The following is a 16,899-nucleotide window of genomic DNA, read 5'->3' as shown; positions in this document are numbered from 1 at the left end:
CAATGAAAGAATCTGCTATGAGTTCTTCATATATAATTGGCATTTGTACTTTGTAGTTTGTAGTAGCATTCATTTAATAATGACCGATCCCACATATACACATCGTAAGCCGGTAACATATCTTCTGTAATACCTCTCAGTTGTAGGAAGTAGGCCACGCCATCTTTCTCAAGTTGATCTTAAATTTTATTCAATTCTGGTAGCCATTTGTTTTAAATATAATTTTTAAATTAAATCGTTTGATGCAGCGATCGAAGAGTTTGTCGCTCATGTTTTACTATAGGATCATACACATTCCACTCCTGTTCAGATTATACATTTAATTACGTGCTGCTTCAATCAGAGCAATCTATTTCAAGTTGCGTCGATTAATTGTCTCAGTGTAGGCGTTTCAGTTCAATTAATTTCCATTTCCGAGCTCGTCACCTCGTTGAGGAACGCCGCTTTCCCCAGTCACATTTTCGGGCTCTTGTCCGAAGTTTTTGGGACCAATTAGCGAGGGGAGGCGAGGGCGGCGAGGGGATGTGAATTGCTTCACAGCTCATTTTTAAAGCTGCACCACAAATTCAATCAACAACGATGAGCTCTGTCTCTGGTAAACATAAGATTTTATGAAGCTCTATCTCAGCAAGGACTCGTATGGCTCTCGAGAGAACACGAACGTAACGGTACGTTGGTCGAATTTCTCCAGATGTATTCTTCACTTTGTGTGTTTTTGTGCTTCACTCAATTCACAGAGAATAAAATAATTCCGTTATTACATTCACTGGGGAGACTGCGTGCAAATAATAAACAAATGAATATCAAACACGTAAATTTCTCAGCGTTTCAGGTGAGGAAATACGAAGTTTGTCATTACATCGGAAAAGACTTGAAATGTAACTAATTTAATTATTTGTTGTATTTTCACGAAAATTGCCAATTAAATTAGTGCCCCAAATGTTATTCCTGTTACTTTAAGCTATGAAGAAGGAAAATTCGTTCTGATTAAAGTCATAATATTTGTATTGTAATGATTCAAGTTTAGATATTGAAGGAAAGAACGCGGCTGTTCCTTACATTATACATATAATTGATTGTTGAGGACTGTTGCTTCTATTAAGCAGTCTTTCCTTGATGCTTTCTACTTCCTCTTACTTTGTTTGTATTGTTTCCACACTAAAATTGTAGAGCTTGAAGCCTCCTTGCTGAACGTTTGCTCAATGATGTTGAACTGGAATTATCAGCTCTAATTTTAGACTCGCAACATTTCTCGGCCATCTTTGCATGCCGAGAACGATAAGGAAGTTTCCTATAATAATTCTCACTTATAAATAGTGTCACTTTTCGTCACCAACTGCCCGAAAATGAAGTCTCGATACTGCGCGCCTGAATCAAATTTCCATTGTTTTTAAATTACACTGTTGTACTAACACCCTAAAATTCACCTTTGGTGAGTAAAATTTGGCGGGCGAAATGAACAGATTTTACCTTGTTTGTAATTCACGTTGTTATCTTGAGTTTAATTTACATAATTTAAACCGCGAATCTTAGAAAGCTCGGCCAAATTTTAGTCCCATGCTCACCGTGTTTATATGCAACTTTACAAACAAGATTGTTATAAAGTTTCTAGTGTTTTAATGATTCAAGCTTCAACTTTCTAACTTCAACATTCTAACATTCAACTTATAATTCTAACTCAAGATTCTCTTATTGTCTCTCTGTTTCCCGTGAACTTTGCGTAGATTAAATGATACGCTTGCTCGCGTGGTCTTTCTCGACGACTGCCTCGTATAACGTCGCTGTTGCTACGAGCAATTATATAGTAGTAAAGAGCTTTCCGTGCTGTTGCGTTAGTTCATTTACCGGCCCGCTGGCCGCGGTCTCTCACTATACAAATGCTACCTACAACGTTGGCTTTTATTTTGGTTAATAGAGCTATAAGCTCTTGGTGCCCATGTGCTGCAGAAAATAAAATTGATATCAACAGGGGCGATTTATACGGGCAGTTTGATTGATCTCTCTCCACAGTCTCTGACATTCCCTTGCAGTCTTTTTTGTGTTTTTAACTACGTACATTGATCGGTAATCATACTGACTGTTTCAAATCTAAGAACGCCAGTCAATGCCGGCCTCTTCTTTGTAAGATAAACGCTGTTTGTGAAGCACGTATTCAGATGAAGACAGTTTTCTTGTATGCGCACAAAGTTTTTGTTATAAGTCAATTATTCATTCATTGTTGAACAATTCTTTTCGGCAACGTTCTCGAAATTCTTTCCTATCGGTTGGAGGGCAGAAGCTGCGTATAGACATGCACTCTTGCGATTTTTATCCTTCTTTATTTTTTGAGCTGAACTGATGTGCCCGATAAAGCCGTGAACCTGATGCCTATGATAGCCGAAGAGGTGTTAGATTCCCGCCTCCCGCTGCAAAAATCTGCAGTTTCCATTCCTGAATCTGGAATTGTGTGCGGAATTGGCGCGATGCGGCGGAAGATTTTGCCCCGCGGGCACGCGAAAAAAATGCTGAATTCAGAGAAAAACTTTTTGTATGGCTTCGAAATGTTAAACAAAATTCGTGTAGCGATGTACCTGAATTTACTTTTGACTAAATTAGTATTCATATGAATAAATTAACTTAAAATATGTTTGCGTTAATGATCAAATACTTTTAATTATGTGCTGTTTAAGTTTTTGAAATCGTTGATAATGCAAATATTGTTGATGATGATAAACCTATGATATTCATGATCAACGTCATGAAAAGTTTTTCGAAATATTTTATCTTGTATAAAAATGAAAACGAAGAAAAAATGCAAATTAAACGCATGCAATAGTCCGGTATTTCCATGAATTACGACGGAAATTTTATTGCGTTGAAAATTTTATCTTCTGTCGCCATGAAAGATTGCTAAATAGGTCTAGACAGTGGACACTTACTATCATGATTACCACGTTACCTTAATAAATTCTTAGTTTTACCTAATCCAAACATTCCCAGTTGTCGATGATTAAAAAAAATAACGGTTTGTTTTTTTCATCTCATTAGTCTGAGTTCAAATTCTGTTCACACACTCATTAAAGATGGTTATATGTTGACTCTAACGCCTTCTAATCTCACTCACTAACAATTCACACGTTTAAAATTATAAATTTGTCATCCATTACGCGTATCAGATTATGGCTTAGCCTCTCACTACGTTTTTCAAGAATGGCTTAAAGCCACTCTTTCCGCGCTTCAAGTTATGACTCGCAGCATACCTTTACGCGTACAAATCCAGCATCCTGCTGACACGCAGCATCCTTATACTGACACGCAGCATCCTCATACTGACACGCAGTATCATACTGACACGCAGCATCCTCATACTGACACGCAGTATCATACTGACACGCAGTATCCTCATACTGACACGTAGCATCCTCATACTGACACGTAGTATCCTCATACTGACATGTAATTCAATCAAGATGTGTGCTTCATTTTCACGACAACATTTAAAACCGGTTGTAATTTCAACACTCCAATGCTTGTCGATGCATCTGCAGAATCAGTCTTTGCATGAGAACCTTGTGTTATTTTATATTCTCGAATCCTTGCAGAGCAGTTGGGAATCTTTTCAATTCTGCTTGGTGCTGCTTACTCTAGAAGTCAGCGATATCGCTGCCTGCTGGGAACCATTCCAGTTGGGACCGGAGCTCAATTACCGTCTATATTACCTCTCCCTTAGTGGCTGATTCACAAACGCCCCGGAATCCAGTTACGACAGTTTCCAGATTAATCTCCCGTCACTCTTTTGATTCTGCCGTGAGATTCCCACTAAAGATTCGTGCAATGCAGATTAAATCACAACGCAATCTATTCGAATTAGTTGGGTTTTCCTGTGAGCCGCTAGCTAGTAAATAATCCGTTTCTTGCGAGGCTCGACTCAATCGCATTGCTGGAGAAATTAATTGACTTCCTTTGCATTGCTCAGTTTTACTATGATTGTCTTCTAAGCCATCCCAGCATTCATAGATTTCAATTCAAATGCCGGGGTCAAATTGCATTAATTAGAGCCAACCAATTAGCCAATACTTTGGGAAATTTGGAGGCTTCATTACAATATTGCTGCACCGCCCATCGAAAGATGTCATTAAATTTAGTTCAATGCAGTTAACAAGGCTTTTAGTTATAACACCTCAACTCACATAATTTATAACATTGTTTGCACTATTTTTACCGCAGATAAAATTTCTAACTATGTGTAGGGTCTGATGATAGAGTTTTGAACGCATGTAGACCGTGCCTGCCATACGTTATAAGAGTGCCAGACGTCGCTTTGAGTCTGCGCTTCGTGATGGCATTAAGCGCTAACTTCGGTGCCTGGAAGCAAGTTTTCTCGCGCAATAACTTGTCGCAAATTAAAGCAGAGATCAAAATTTCTCGAGTCCTCATAAGGGCGTCGCTAACTATAACGAATGGCGAAAACTTAGAGCTTTGGCTTTTGAGCTCTCGATTTTTTTATTTAGTTATTATATTTATATGTCGTGTTTAGGGGATCATCTTAATTGGTGCGTTAAATTTGAAAAATCGGACCATCATGAAGTACTCATGGTAATCGTTCCTAGCCGTTTTTTTTCAACCCAGTAGATAACCAAGAAATGTGTAAACGCTAAATGTTAGCTAATCTCTCCACACATTTTATTTTAAAGCAATTCTTAGCTTAAATATCATTAGCCCCTTTTTCTCTCACTTATGAGAATCGTTTTCACAAAACGAGCGTCGATGTACGAAAAGTTCATCGGATCAATTTATATCTTCAGTTATGCGCCACTCTCATTCAAGTGCTTAATTTTCTTTGTGTTTCACTAACTACTGTGATTGTATCTACATTCTAGAATTTTTGAACTGACGATGGCGTTGGACTCCGAAACGTTTTCGATGAAGATAGGATAAATTTTCGTTTAATTTTCTTTGCTTTTAATTTTCCAGTGAATTTTTGATTGATGCAAACGAGTGACATTAATACTCAAAATTTGTTAATTGGGTTTATATGAGACGAACATGTGATTCTGTGTGTTGAGTAAACAATAGGGAGAAAAGAATTATCTCATTTTATGAAGAGTTGCGAAAGTTTACGTCTACTCTAACTTGCGTCAACCATTAAAACCGCAATTACGTGAAATTTCGCTTTTAATTTGAAAATTTGTGTACAATGAACCATTTTTTCCGAAAGAAAATGAGATGGATTCACTTCAGATCATTTTGCAGTTTTCTCGGTATAAATTCCCGCCAATTACGTGATTCGGTGGTTGTTCCTCTTGTAACTTCTGGTTAAATTGAGTCGCTCGTTGCCAATCAACCTGGACTGGCGCGACACGGGCTAGGAGGGATGGGCGGTTGGGGACGATCAGAGGGACGATGGACGATTAGAGGGGTGGTCAGAGGGATGATGGACTATCAGAGGGACGATGGACTATCAGCGGGATGGTCAGAGAAATGATGGACTATCAGCAGGATGGTCAGAGGGATGATGGACTATCAGCGGGATGGTCAGAGGGATGATGGACTATCAGAGGGACGATGGACGATCAGAGGGATGATGGACGATCAGCGGGCCGATGGACTATCAGAGTAACGATGGGCGATCAGAGGGACGATGGACGATCAGAGGGACGATGGACGATCAGAGGGACGATGGACGATCAGAGGGACGATGGACAATCAGAGGGACGACGGACAATCTGAGGGACGATCGATGGACGATGAGAGAAGATCAGGGGACGATAGACGACCAATCTGGAGCGACACGACACGTGTTCATGGGGATGGACGATCAAGAATCTAAAGTTCATGGTCACCTCATGATTGCGATCAGTAATGCTCGCACTGGAGATGCGTTCTCAAGATAAGCGTTAATTGCACGTTTTTATCAAGTGCTGCTTGAACTACAGCTGCTTGAAGGGAACAACTGTTGGTTGAGAGGAACAGCTGCTGGTTAAAGGGAACTGCTGGTTGAGGGGAACAACCGTGTCCACTTTTGCTCTGTTGTATTAATGCGTGACATTAGAGCAGAATTAAATTACGTGTAAATCATTTGTTCAATAATGGTTTGTGATTGAAGCCATTGTCATTATATTTATAGTGTTCATGTTAATTATTCAAATTGGTGCTGCCTCTTCAGGTAAATGTGGTTAAATTATGCCACATGCTTCGTCGGTATTGCAGATACGGCTACTCCACTACCTTGAATTGCATCGTTCTAATTTCATGTTTTTATTTATTACTTCAAAGGTTTCCAGTGTCATCGCACTGCTCGCCTGCTTAATACCAAAATCCTATAGTCCCTCCCTGTATTTGGTGACGAATCCGATGATGAAATTTAATACAATTTAATTCAATTGTCCCGCAGTGTTCCAGTGACGGTGGACTACAGCTTCTAGCTTCATTGTCTCATGTTTGATGTTGAACTATGTTTCTACTGGCCGCAGTTTACACCTTAATACCTTTTATTCAAAAACGTATTTCTGATATCAAGTTTCAGATTTTTGCTGTTCGTCAGTCTGAATACTGATTTTGTTATTCATATGTTTATTCAATCAATTATCAAGTAAGTTTTACCCGAGGAATTCAAATTTATATTAGGTTAGTTAATCTTTATAGAGAAGTAAAACAAACCGATAATAAATTTGGCGTATCGCTATATATGAACGATACGGAGATAAAGTTATCTAAATTCAAATTGTTTCCTTTTCTATGGATTTTTAACATTTTTTAGTAAATCCTTGGATCTGAAACCTGGTTTAATAAATATTTTTTTTCTTGTCGTACCGAAAATACTGAAAAAATAAATTGCTTTCTGAACTCGAATCAGGGTGGTGTGAATATAGGCCTCGCTGTAGGTCCGCGACGATGCTATCAACGTTGTGACAACGTTCTTCTAAACTCGGAGGAATATGCCAGACTTTATTGTTGACTTTCTCTCACGATCAAACTATTTCCAGGGTTCTTTTCCAGTAGAATCTGTCTAAATTTTTTTTTTTCATCATTCGCGAAAGATCTTCCTGTAAACTATTTTGTGTGTCGCTCCATTTCGAAAGATATTTTGAAAGTCACTCAATGTTTTGAGCAGGACTTTCAGCATTGTTAGATGCTGAAGTTACAGTTCGTGAATAATATTAATTTTTTCTGAACGGAACTTTGTTTTTTTAATAATTTAGTTATGTTTTCGGTAAAAATATCTTGTATTTTCCCCAATAATTCCGAATAATTTCGAAAAAAAATGTTTGTTTTATAAAGTATGTAGATATTCGCCATTTGCAGCTTTATAATCTTGATGTGAATCAACTCATTTTGAGACGCTCCTACAATAATACTTAGTCGAAATATTATTTAAGTGTTGATTCATGTTATCGTTATAGATAGTAGTGATGTTAATAGAAGTGATAGTAAAATAATTACCATTAAAATTTCCGTCATATTAAAATTTTCATCATAATCATACTATCGTAACTGTATTTTTTTTCGCGAAGGCAATAGGATGTTTCTAAATTCTATTGATCCCACAGGTAGCCCCCATGTTCCCATTACCATTACTCCCATTCCCATGTTCCGTTTGTAAAATAATTCTTACTGGAGTTTACCCATGGTGTTCCATAGAGCCGTGTTCGGAACGGACGAGAAGAACCACGTGTCTAACATGTCGTCGGTGCACCAGTCGGTGCTTGATGGCACCAGTAAATGGTCGGCCAAAATTGCCATCACAGGTTTGTCTGGCACCCGTTGCCGGATTCAATGTACCTTTTCTAATTGTCATCATTGTTCTTAAGCTTTGCCATGTGCCTGGAAGGGCTCAGTGTTGTTCTCGCCCTGACAACTGCAGCTGGAAAGCCTGTTAGAGTTCCCGAGGCGGCTTCAGTTGTTGTTGCTGCATGATGCGCATTTGACTTGAGATGTGTCTCTTCATGGCTGTTATGTTCTTGTCTTGCTCGTTGTTCTTTCACTTTACCTAATTTTGTACTTCTCGCTCATCCTGCTTCCTATTTCTAAAACGTTCTCTTTATTATAACAAACATTTATTTTGCCTGTTCTCCGAGACTCCTGTGTTTTTTTTTTTTTTTTTTTTTGTTAACTCAGTTCTCATTTCGTGTCATATTTTTGATAGTGCTTAAGTTTGATGCAAGATTTACATCTATAATTTATTCCTTTAGATTCACGATTACTACATCGACCGACAACGATCTGCCATATTAGAAAGATGGCCGCCTAGCAATTTTTCTCGAATTAGCCGTGCCGGTTCCGGCGTTTATGTGTCGCTCCTTCAGTGAATGTTTAGCTGCGAGCAAGTTTATTGTGTAGCTCAATGGTGTGCTTAGCTAGCTTCATATATATCCTATTTACTGACCGTGCCTTGCTGTTAACATTGCGATGCTTCTGCTGCCGCGTATTGCTTTCTTTTAACTTCACACAATTAATCGTCATTAAATGATATGAATCGTTACATATGATTGATTACATTTCATACTTTTCTTGTAGAACATTACCGCCTATTTTATCAGGCGGTAAAAATCACTGGTAATAATTTTGAAACTTGATACGAATAATCTCGAGGCTCTGACACAACACTCAGAATGCAGCAGCAGAGGCACAAGCTTTATTGGAAGACGACCGACACAGCCTACCACCACCAGCTTGTCCTCTTTGTCTGGCATCGCTATGTATTGCTTCTCTGTATTTCTTTGATGTTGCATTGTGTGCTCTCCATGTTTAACGTGTTTGTGCTTCTAACGTACACAGGATGACGTTCAAGACGGACCCTGATACTCACATAGACTCCCTCGAGCGCGCCGAAGATAACGTGCTCGAGGGAACGTCCCACTGGTCCTGCAAGATCGCCGTCGAAGGTCAGAGATTTCGTTGTTGCAAATTACTGTTGAATTTTAACGTGAGAGAAAACCGCCGACCACGGTTTGTTCTCGGGGGCGAGTTGGGCTTCCAGCACTCTTGCTGCACATGAGTGGGTCGGTACGACTCACATTAGTTTTTTAAAAGGCACTGCACTTTGATTAATAGTCTTCCTGACGTATATACTTTCGTTACAAGCCGAATTATATTCAGTCATTTTTCATGTTTTCTTCAGTCAGCCAGCCAATGAAGAACAACAATTTATATTCAAAAATGAGTCATGGAGTGAAAATGGGACTGGAGGTGCTACGTTTTTGACCGATCTCAAGTGATCGGTCAAGTTTTGACCGATCTTGACCCGTATTGAACTGAGGGAAGTTTGTACCGTGTGGCTGTTACTTGGTTTGTCTTGGGGGGGCCTCGGTTCTTTTGTTATTGTGTGATAACAATGCAAGACGAGTGCAAGAGTGCTCGTGGATTTCGTGCATCGTTTGACCAATTGTCTGTGTACTTTGTATTTACACTGTTTATTCACCGTTTTGTTTATTCATATTCGTAGCTAAAGGCTTGATAATATTAATGAGAATTACTCTCTATGGGCTCAGGGTTACGTAACTCCCTTATGATCACGTTTCTTTAACTTTTGTTACAAATTATCAATCTAACAAAAACTAAAACATCGGAAAAAGATATCAGTAAAAGCATTATGTCCGTTCAATTTTTTACAAATTTTTAAATTCGCACAAGTATCACACCTTGACTCTTCTAGTGCGACTACAATTAAGTTACTTTATCACTTAAAGTAAACAAAATATTTACTAATTCATTCATTTTCTAGTACAATTTTCTCCCGAGAAAAACTCGACTTTAATATGGAGTTCTTTTTCAAATAAAACCTTTATTAAGCTTGTGGTACTACGTTTTCTCGTATAAATAATCGTTATCGGAAATTCCTTTTTCTTAGACATTTTTTCCTAAATATAAACGCTTTTCTTATGGGATATTTATTTTGAAGTGGGTTTAAACGCTATACCCTTGACTCTTTTCTGACCCCCAAACATTTGTTCCCTCTAAAGTTTCGACAGGGAACAGCAACCATCTAAATATGTATGCACATTTTATTCAACGTCGATCTTCTTTCAAAATCGAGATTATTTCCTTTGGAATATCGTGAAATTCGTAGACTTGGCCAGAACTCTTTCCGGCTTTCATGTTGTTTCGCCTTGTATTTTTCATGCCTCACATCAAAGTCTCTGTGACAACCATTCCCTATCGTCGCATTTGGCAACGTCATGCGATACATTTATTTCAAGTGCATGCAACTGTGATGGGGTAACCGGCCTGGCTCGGTATTGTGTTGATTGTGAACACATTGAGCCACTCCCTGCCTCGTCACTTTACAGTTCACGTAAACAAATTTTATGTCGAGACTAACTGACATGCTTGTTTGAGATGTCACCTGGGTTGGATGTTATAACTCATATTGAATTAGTTCGAAATTCCTTCGCCAATTTTCTGTTGTCGGGAGCTCGCTGGACGAAAAGAATGTAAATCTTTTTGACAACGAGTGATCGAAAACTGTATGAAATAATTTTGGGTCAATCTTCCTCGTGTGAAGATACATTCCTGGTGTTGAAACACTTTATCTGCTCAACGCTGCAAGGTGGTGTATTTGAGTCGACAAAAATCTTGTTTCAATACGAGACTTTTTGAAACAAGATTTTTTCTTCGGATTCGACTGGCAACGATAATGTGGTTCTTTCACTGTCCTACTGTTTTGACAGAAGGTTTATTCTTCTTTCAATGATAATATTAAATATTTCAGGTAAGTAATGATTTTTAACGTTTGTGTTGCCTTGTTCATCGTGCTTGACTATGCTTTTGTTATTGCTTCCTTGTTCCTAGTTTTAGCATGCACGAATTCCTTGTTCAATTTCTCCGTCCTAGTTTAGAGGTTCATTAATTTTGTACGCAAAATTTCGGCCACCGCAGAAATTTTGCATGAGTTTCCCCTACGAAATTTAAGCGCTGGAAGTTCACTGAGCGCTAATGCCACTTATTTTGAGTTCATAATAGTCATTATAACTCTGGCCACCGAGCCTGTCGTTCCTTCAAACTTTATTTCCATTGTCATGCATTGCACCAAGCAGTTGCGTGTTATTATGATGAAACCAGAAGAGTTCAAATTTTGTTCGAAATTACCTGCTTTGGTTGATCATTTATTACTATAGTTTTTACTATTAATTAACGTGAAACACAGATCAAAATCGATGAGAAACTTAGCCTGAAGGGATTTGGATTGGACGTGTCGTAAATTATATAATTATTATTGGCCTTTCAAACAATCAATATCTTCTGAGTTCATCGATTGATGGAAAGTTGTTATCCTATATCAATCGATTAATAGCCTTGGTATCCACGTTTGCAATTTCACTTAATATTTTCACTGTAATTTACGGCATTTGGCACACATCTGAATTGTATTCCTATCATGCGGGATTCTAAAGACGAAAAACAAAGTACTTACAAACGGAGAAAGAAAGTCTTTAGATGCTTATAATATTATTGTATGCATTTAATTTCATCAATTGAATAAGCATCGCCTCTTATTGATATCAAATAATTTTTATTATCTTTTTCAACACGTAAATGAGCAAACACTATTATTGATATCAATATTTATACTGTAATTTTTCAACTGTCACTTTAGCAGTGATTTGATAATTAAATTATATTCCGCTAAGATTTGATCTATTCTCTATCGTTTTTTTTTTTTGTTGGCTCCATCACAGCTCCATCCTGGAAATGCAGATATCACGCACCAGCTCTAACACTGAACGCAAACAACCTTCTCTTTTTAACTTTTTTTTAACCCTCTTTTTGCTCAGTCAGCTCTCGCAAACTTGCTCTCAAGTTAGGCACAAAAAATCTCTATTCGTGAGAGGCAAAAAAAAAGTATAGTGTGCCTAAAAAATGTCAATTAAAAAACCACTTCAAGTTTCTTTTATTTTATATAAGGTTTGCGTGGCTTCCAATGTCTGTGGTTTTTTGCACGCAGTCTTTTGCGCATTATTCGCTTGTCTTGCGTGAGAATTCCTTGTCCTTATGTTGTCTCGTGACTTTAAACTTAGATTTGTACTTGAGAATGTGTGTGAAATTGTTTTTTAAGTTAATCAAATATAACATTTTAAATGATAACATTTTATATGGAAGGATTTGCCTTGAAAATAAACAATATTCGTGTTCTAACGTGTTATATTCTACGCAAACAATAATTTTAGATCAATATGATGAACGATAGATTTTTTTTAACCCGCTGGATAACCAGGAACATATTTTTTAGTCTCCCATACATGACCATAATTGGCCCTAATTTCAGTATTCATAAAACACTATACTCTGTCCATTAAGCATTACACAGTGTATATATTCCATCAAGCCTCACACAGTTTACATTTTCCATCAATCACACAGTTCACATCTTCCATCAATCACACAGTTTACATCTTCCATCAATCATACAGTTTACATCCTGCATCAAGCCTCACGCAGTTTACATCCTCCATCAAGCCTCACACAGTTTACATTCTCCATCGACCCTACACAGTTTACATTCTTCATTATGTCCCACACAGTTTACATCCTCCATCAAGCCTCACATAAATTACATGCTCCATCAAGCCTCACTCAGTTTACATGCTCCATCAAGCCTCACACAGTTTACATTCTCCATCATGTCCCACACAGTTTACATTCTTCATTATGTCCCACACAGTATCGTATTCTGCATACTTTCCACCAAAGTAGCTGCAAATTTTAGACCACTTCACTCTGATCTCTCCAAAATCCCTATAATCTTTTGCTATCCCGATCATCCCTCGACCTAAGACCGTCTTTCCATCAAACCGGTACTCGAATTTCCCTGGTATGTTTCAACGTAGCTGAGCAGGCTGCAAATCTGAAGCTTCCAACGCAATTCTTTATCAATGAAGATATGGATGGGAACCAACAAATAATGAGAGCGATACAGTGACACGTTGTTCTCCAAGCCTTAATCGACTGGAATGTTTCGTTAACTGGCTATAGGAAGGCGATGCCTTTAAGACTATTTAATTATTAATTCCTTATTAATTGAATCATTTATTTATTATTTGAGTGTCTTGACAAACAAGTTTATCATGGGGCTCTGTTTATGTTTTCCGAAAAAAAATTGTCAGTATTAGTTGTAAATCTTTCTTTTACGATTTTATTAATCCAATTTAGCTTCAGCTAATGTTTATTTTTAACATATTTTGTGGGTCTACTTAAAAACATGAAGCTCATTCATCTTCATTCACTAAACCTAAACAGTAACACAACCTTCAAATCTCCCTTTAGGAACATGTGCACCTAAGCCGCAACGCCAGCGTTCACATCTTCATGTACAAACACCCAAAACTTTACGCGAGCGTTCACATCTTCATGTACAAACACCCAAAACTTGACGCGAGCGTTCACATCTTCATATACAAACACCCAAAACTTTACGCGAGCGTTCACATCTTCATATACAAACACCCAAAACTTTACGTGAGCGTTCATATCTTCATATACAAAAACCCAAAACTTTACGCGAGCGTGCCCATATGCCTACACAGAGACCCAAAACTTTACGCGAGCGTTCACATCTTCATATACAAACACCCAAAACTTTACGTGAGCGTTCATATCTTCATATACCAACACCCAAAACTTTACGCGAGCGTTCCCATATGCCTACACAGAGACCCAAAACTTTACGCGAGCGTTCCCATATATATGCCTATATTCCTACATAAAGACCCAAAACTTTACGCCAGCGTTCACATATTCCTACACAAGTACTCGAAAATTAATGTCAGCTCGTCGACCTTACATTTCGCACTCCGCCATTCTCCACATTTCGTAAATCACTGCAGTCCCGTGAGCTGCCCAATTAAAGTATTTTTCTTCTTCTTTTCTGAAGTTAGCCAACATCAACATGATGATAAACCGTAACATTATTATTGAACTTTATATTTATTTTGTGTTGACTCGCAGTGTTGTCTCCCCTGAGCAGTTATCAGCGCTCAGGGCCTGATCGCGAAGGACAAAAGCGGCACCTCGGACCCGTACGTCACCGTGCAGGTCGGCAAAGTCAAGAAGCGCACCAAGACCGTGCCTCAGGAACTCAACCCTGTCTGGCATGAGAAGTTCAACTTGTGAGTTCATTTTTGAATATAATTTTGTTGTGTTCAGCTCGTAGTCCGTCGTTGGGATGTGGTAATGAAATGAGGTTGTTGTAAGGTGAATAATATAGTATAATATAATATAATAAAATATAATACGCTGGTAAATTTTTTCCGTATAGGGTTTGGATCTTCTACGCTAGGATTATCAAACAATTTATTATGCCGAAACCTCTCCTGTCAAAATCTACGGATTTTACTACGTGCATTCAATAATACTCCGAGTCTCTTGCTTCGAATTAATGATTGGGAACTGTTCCGAATTTTCGCGTCGATGGGGCTAAGGATTCAAGTTTTCACCACAACTTTTCTCACTGGACGAACGTCTTGCAATCTTGCTGTTACCTTCACAAACTGAGACTGAAAAAGTCTCGACCAGCTTCCTAGAACGTGATGAAGGCCGCTCTTTTCTTCTCATGGCAGGTTGAGCTGTGGAAGACATATGAGAAGGCGAGCTTTGTTTTCACCTCTCGGCAGAAGTCGATAAACATTCTAATCGAAAATCTGGAGACCTACTAGTTCAAGTCGAATATTTCCGTATGCGTTAGAATCATGACCAGCCTTACATCAGTGTTGGCGCAAAAAAGTTCATTATATAATTCGCGATGAAAATTAATACAGCCCTTAATTGTGTTTGATCCTTAGTTAATCCTTAGTTTGTAGTTAATCCAGCGTTAGTAGTCTCTCTCTCACTCAGAAGCAAAACATTTTGATAGATGGAAGCTATCTAAAACGAATTATTTGGTGTCGGCAAGTGAAGTTGCCAGCTATGAGCCGTCCTAGAAATTCATGTTAACCCTCTACCACCGTATGTCACTCTCCGGGAACATAACTTCCAACTTATATTATACGTAAACTATTGAGTGTAGCAACCTAGCTGAGGACGTTTGTACGCATAAGAGAACATTTTAAAGTTGTCGTACGTTGCGGCAACCATCACTGTAAGTTATTTTGCGCTCACTAGCAACGTATCCTTTTTGGGAAGTAGCCTTGTGACAATATTGCTCCGGTTACTCATGTCAGGCAGTAGAGGGTTAAGCCTTGTACAAGATCAATGATTCGCCCACAGACAGCTATTGACCGGCCGTTCTCATGCAATTTCTCTCTCGATGAACGCAATTGATTCGCGGGGACAGAAAACTCTGAGCGATGGCTCTGTTTGTCTGGCAGACATTCAGTCGCATGCGCTCGGACATTTAGCTTCAGAAGAGCGCTCATTGTGAACATTCAAGTTCTGTAGAGTGGTCACTAATTGTGTACATTTACTTTCTTTAGTGTTAACTATTGGTAAATATTTAGGTTCATTTGAGTTTTCAATATTTGTGAACAGCCATGATCTGCAGATTGCTCATTGTTTACTAGGTAATATTTATGTTCTGTTGAGTACTCACTGCTTGCGAGAATTTGGTTCAGTTGAATGCTCAGTTTATGTGAACATTTAGGTTCTGTATACTGAGTGTATAGTGCTCACTTTTTGTGTACAGTAAGGATCTACAGAGTGCTCACTATTCGTTAATGTTTTGGTCATATGGAATACTCAGTGTTTGTGTCGCTGGATGGGCGGAGTAAGCATGAACGTTTTATTTTATTTCATAGTGAAATTAGCCGTCTCTTGCCTCAAAATTTTTTTTCGGTGTCTCTGGCTCTCGCAAGGCTCGGCGTGTTACATCTGCGCTCCCCGCGAATATGGATTGCCCGTAGAATTATTGCTGACTGTTCTCTATTAAAACCATTTACATCTTTACACTACAGTGTCTTTGATGTAAAATACGTAAAATTTTCAATCAACGAAGCCTTTGACGTTAATACAGTGGCGGACAAGTGAGGTTATTTTGCGTCATATATACGTGACACGTAACTCTTGACATAATTGATTCACTTAACGTACGACGTGACTGCGTCATGCCACACAGAAATACATGATTAATGGTGACGTTTTTGCTACACGTCATGCACGACATACGGTAATTTTCTTACATCATTACATCACGCCACACACGACACACGGTAATTTCTTTACACTTTTACGTCACGTCATACACGGCACACGGTAATTTCCTTACATCATTACGTCACGTCACACACGACACACGGTAATTTCCTTACATTATTACGCCACGCCACACACGACACACGGTAATTTCCTTACATAATTGCTTCATGGCACGCGGTAATTTCCTTATATCATTACGCCACGCCACACATGACACACGGTAATTTCCTCGCCTCATTGCCCTGCAGCGAGTGCCACAACTCGAGCGACCGCATCAAGGTGCGCGTGTGGGACGAAGACAACGACATCAAGTCCAAGCTGCGCCAGAAGCTCACCAGAGAGAGCGATGACTTCCTCGGCCAGACCATCATTGAGGTGAGACCTGCATCCTGGCCTGCATCATGTCATCAGACCTGTACCCAGGCCTGCATCATGTCATCAGACCTGTACCCAGGCCTGCATCATATCATCAGACCTGTACCCAGGCCTGCATCATGTCATCAGACCTGTACCCAGGTCTGCATCATGTCATCAGACCTGTACCCAGGCCTGCATCATGTCATCAGACTCTGGCCATCATCATGTCATCAGACCTACACTTCGGCCTGCATCATGTTTATCTCTACATAGTTTTATTTGTTCACCAAGAAAACAGATTGAAATAAACTTCTTCCTTCTCATGCCGCGTGTTCGGTTAGGTACTATTAATATATGTTTCACTATCTCACGAGCTTATTTAATGTGTCATTTCTAATGCATATGGGCATCTTATTTATATTCATAGGAATTATCATG

General features: G+C 38.8%; 1 protein-coding gene across 1 annotated transcript in view; it reads left to right on the top strand.

Moving 5' to 3' along the window:
• The window catches only part of LOC108680385 (protein unc-13 homolog A), a 68,128-nt gene that overhangs the window by 26,428 nt on the left and 24,801 nt on the right, over nucleotides 1–16,899 (top strand). The window contains exons 8-10 of the mRNA XM_018169195.2: nucleotides 7,621–7,727; nucleotides 13,943–14,084; nucleotides 16,353–16,479. Coding sequence (XP_018024684.1) covers nucleotides 7,621–7,727; nucleotides 13,943–14,084; nucleotides 16,353–16,479 — 376 coding nt within the window. The remainder of the gene's footprint in view (nucleotides 1–7,620; nucleotides 7,728–13,942; nucleotides 14,085–16,352; nucleotides 16,480–16,899) is intronic.

This window comes from Hyalella azteca, unplaced genomic scaffold, assembly GCF_000764305.2.
Source record: "Hyalella azteca isolate HAZT.00-mixed unplaced genomic scaffold, Hazt_2.0.2 contig12293, whole genome shotgun sequence".
In the NCBI taxonomy this organism is placed as follows: Eukaryota; Metazoa; Arthropoda; class Malacostraca; order Amphipoda; family Hyalellidae; genus Hyalella; species Hyalella azteca.
The sequence above is the reverse complement of the archived record's forward strand: the minus strand, read 5'-3'. Positions and strand labels throughout refer to the sequence as shown.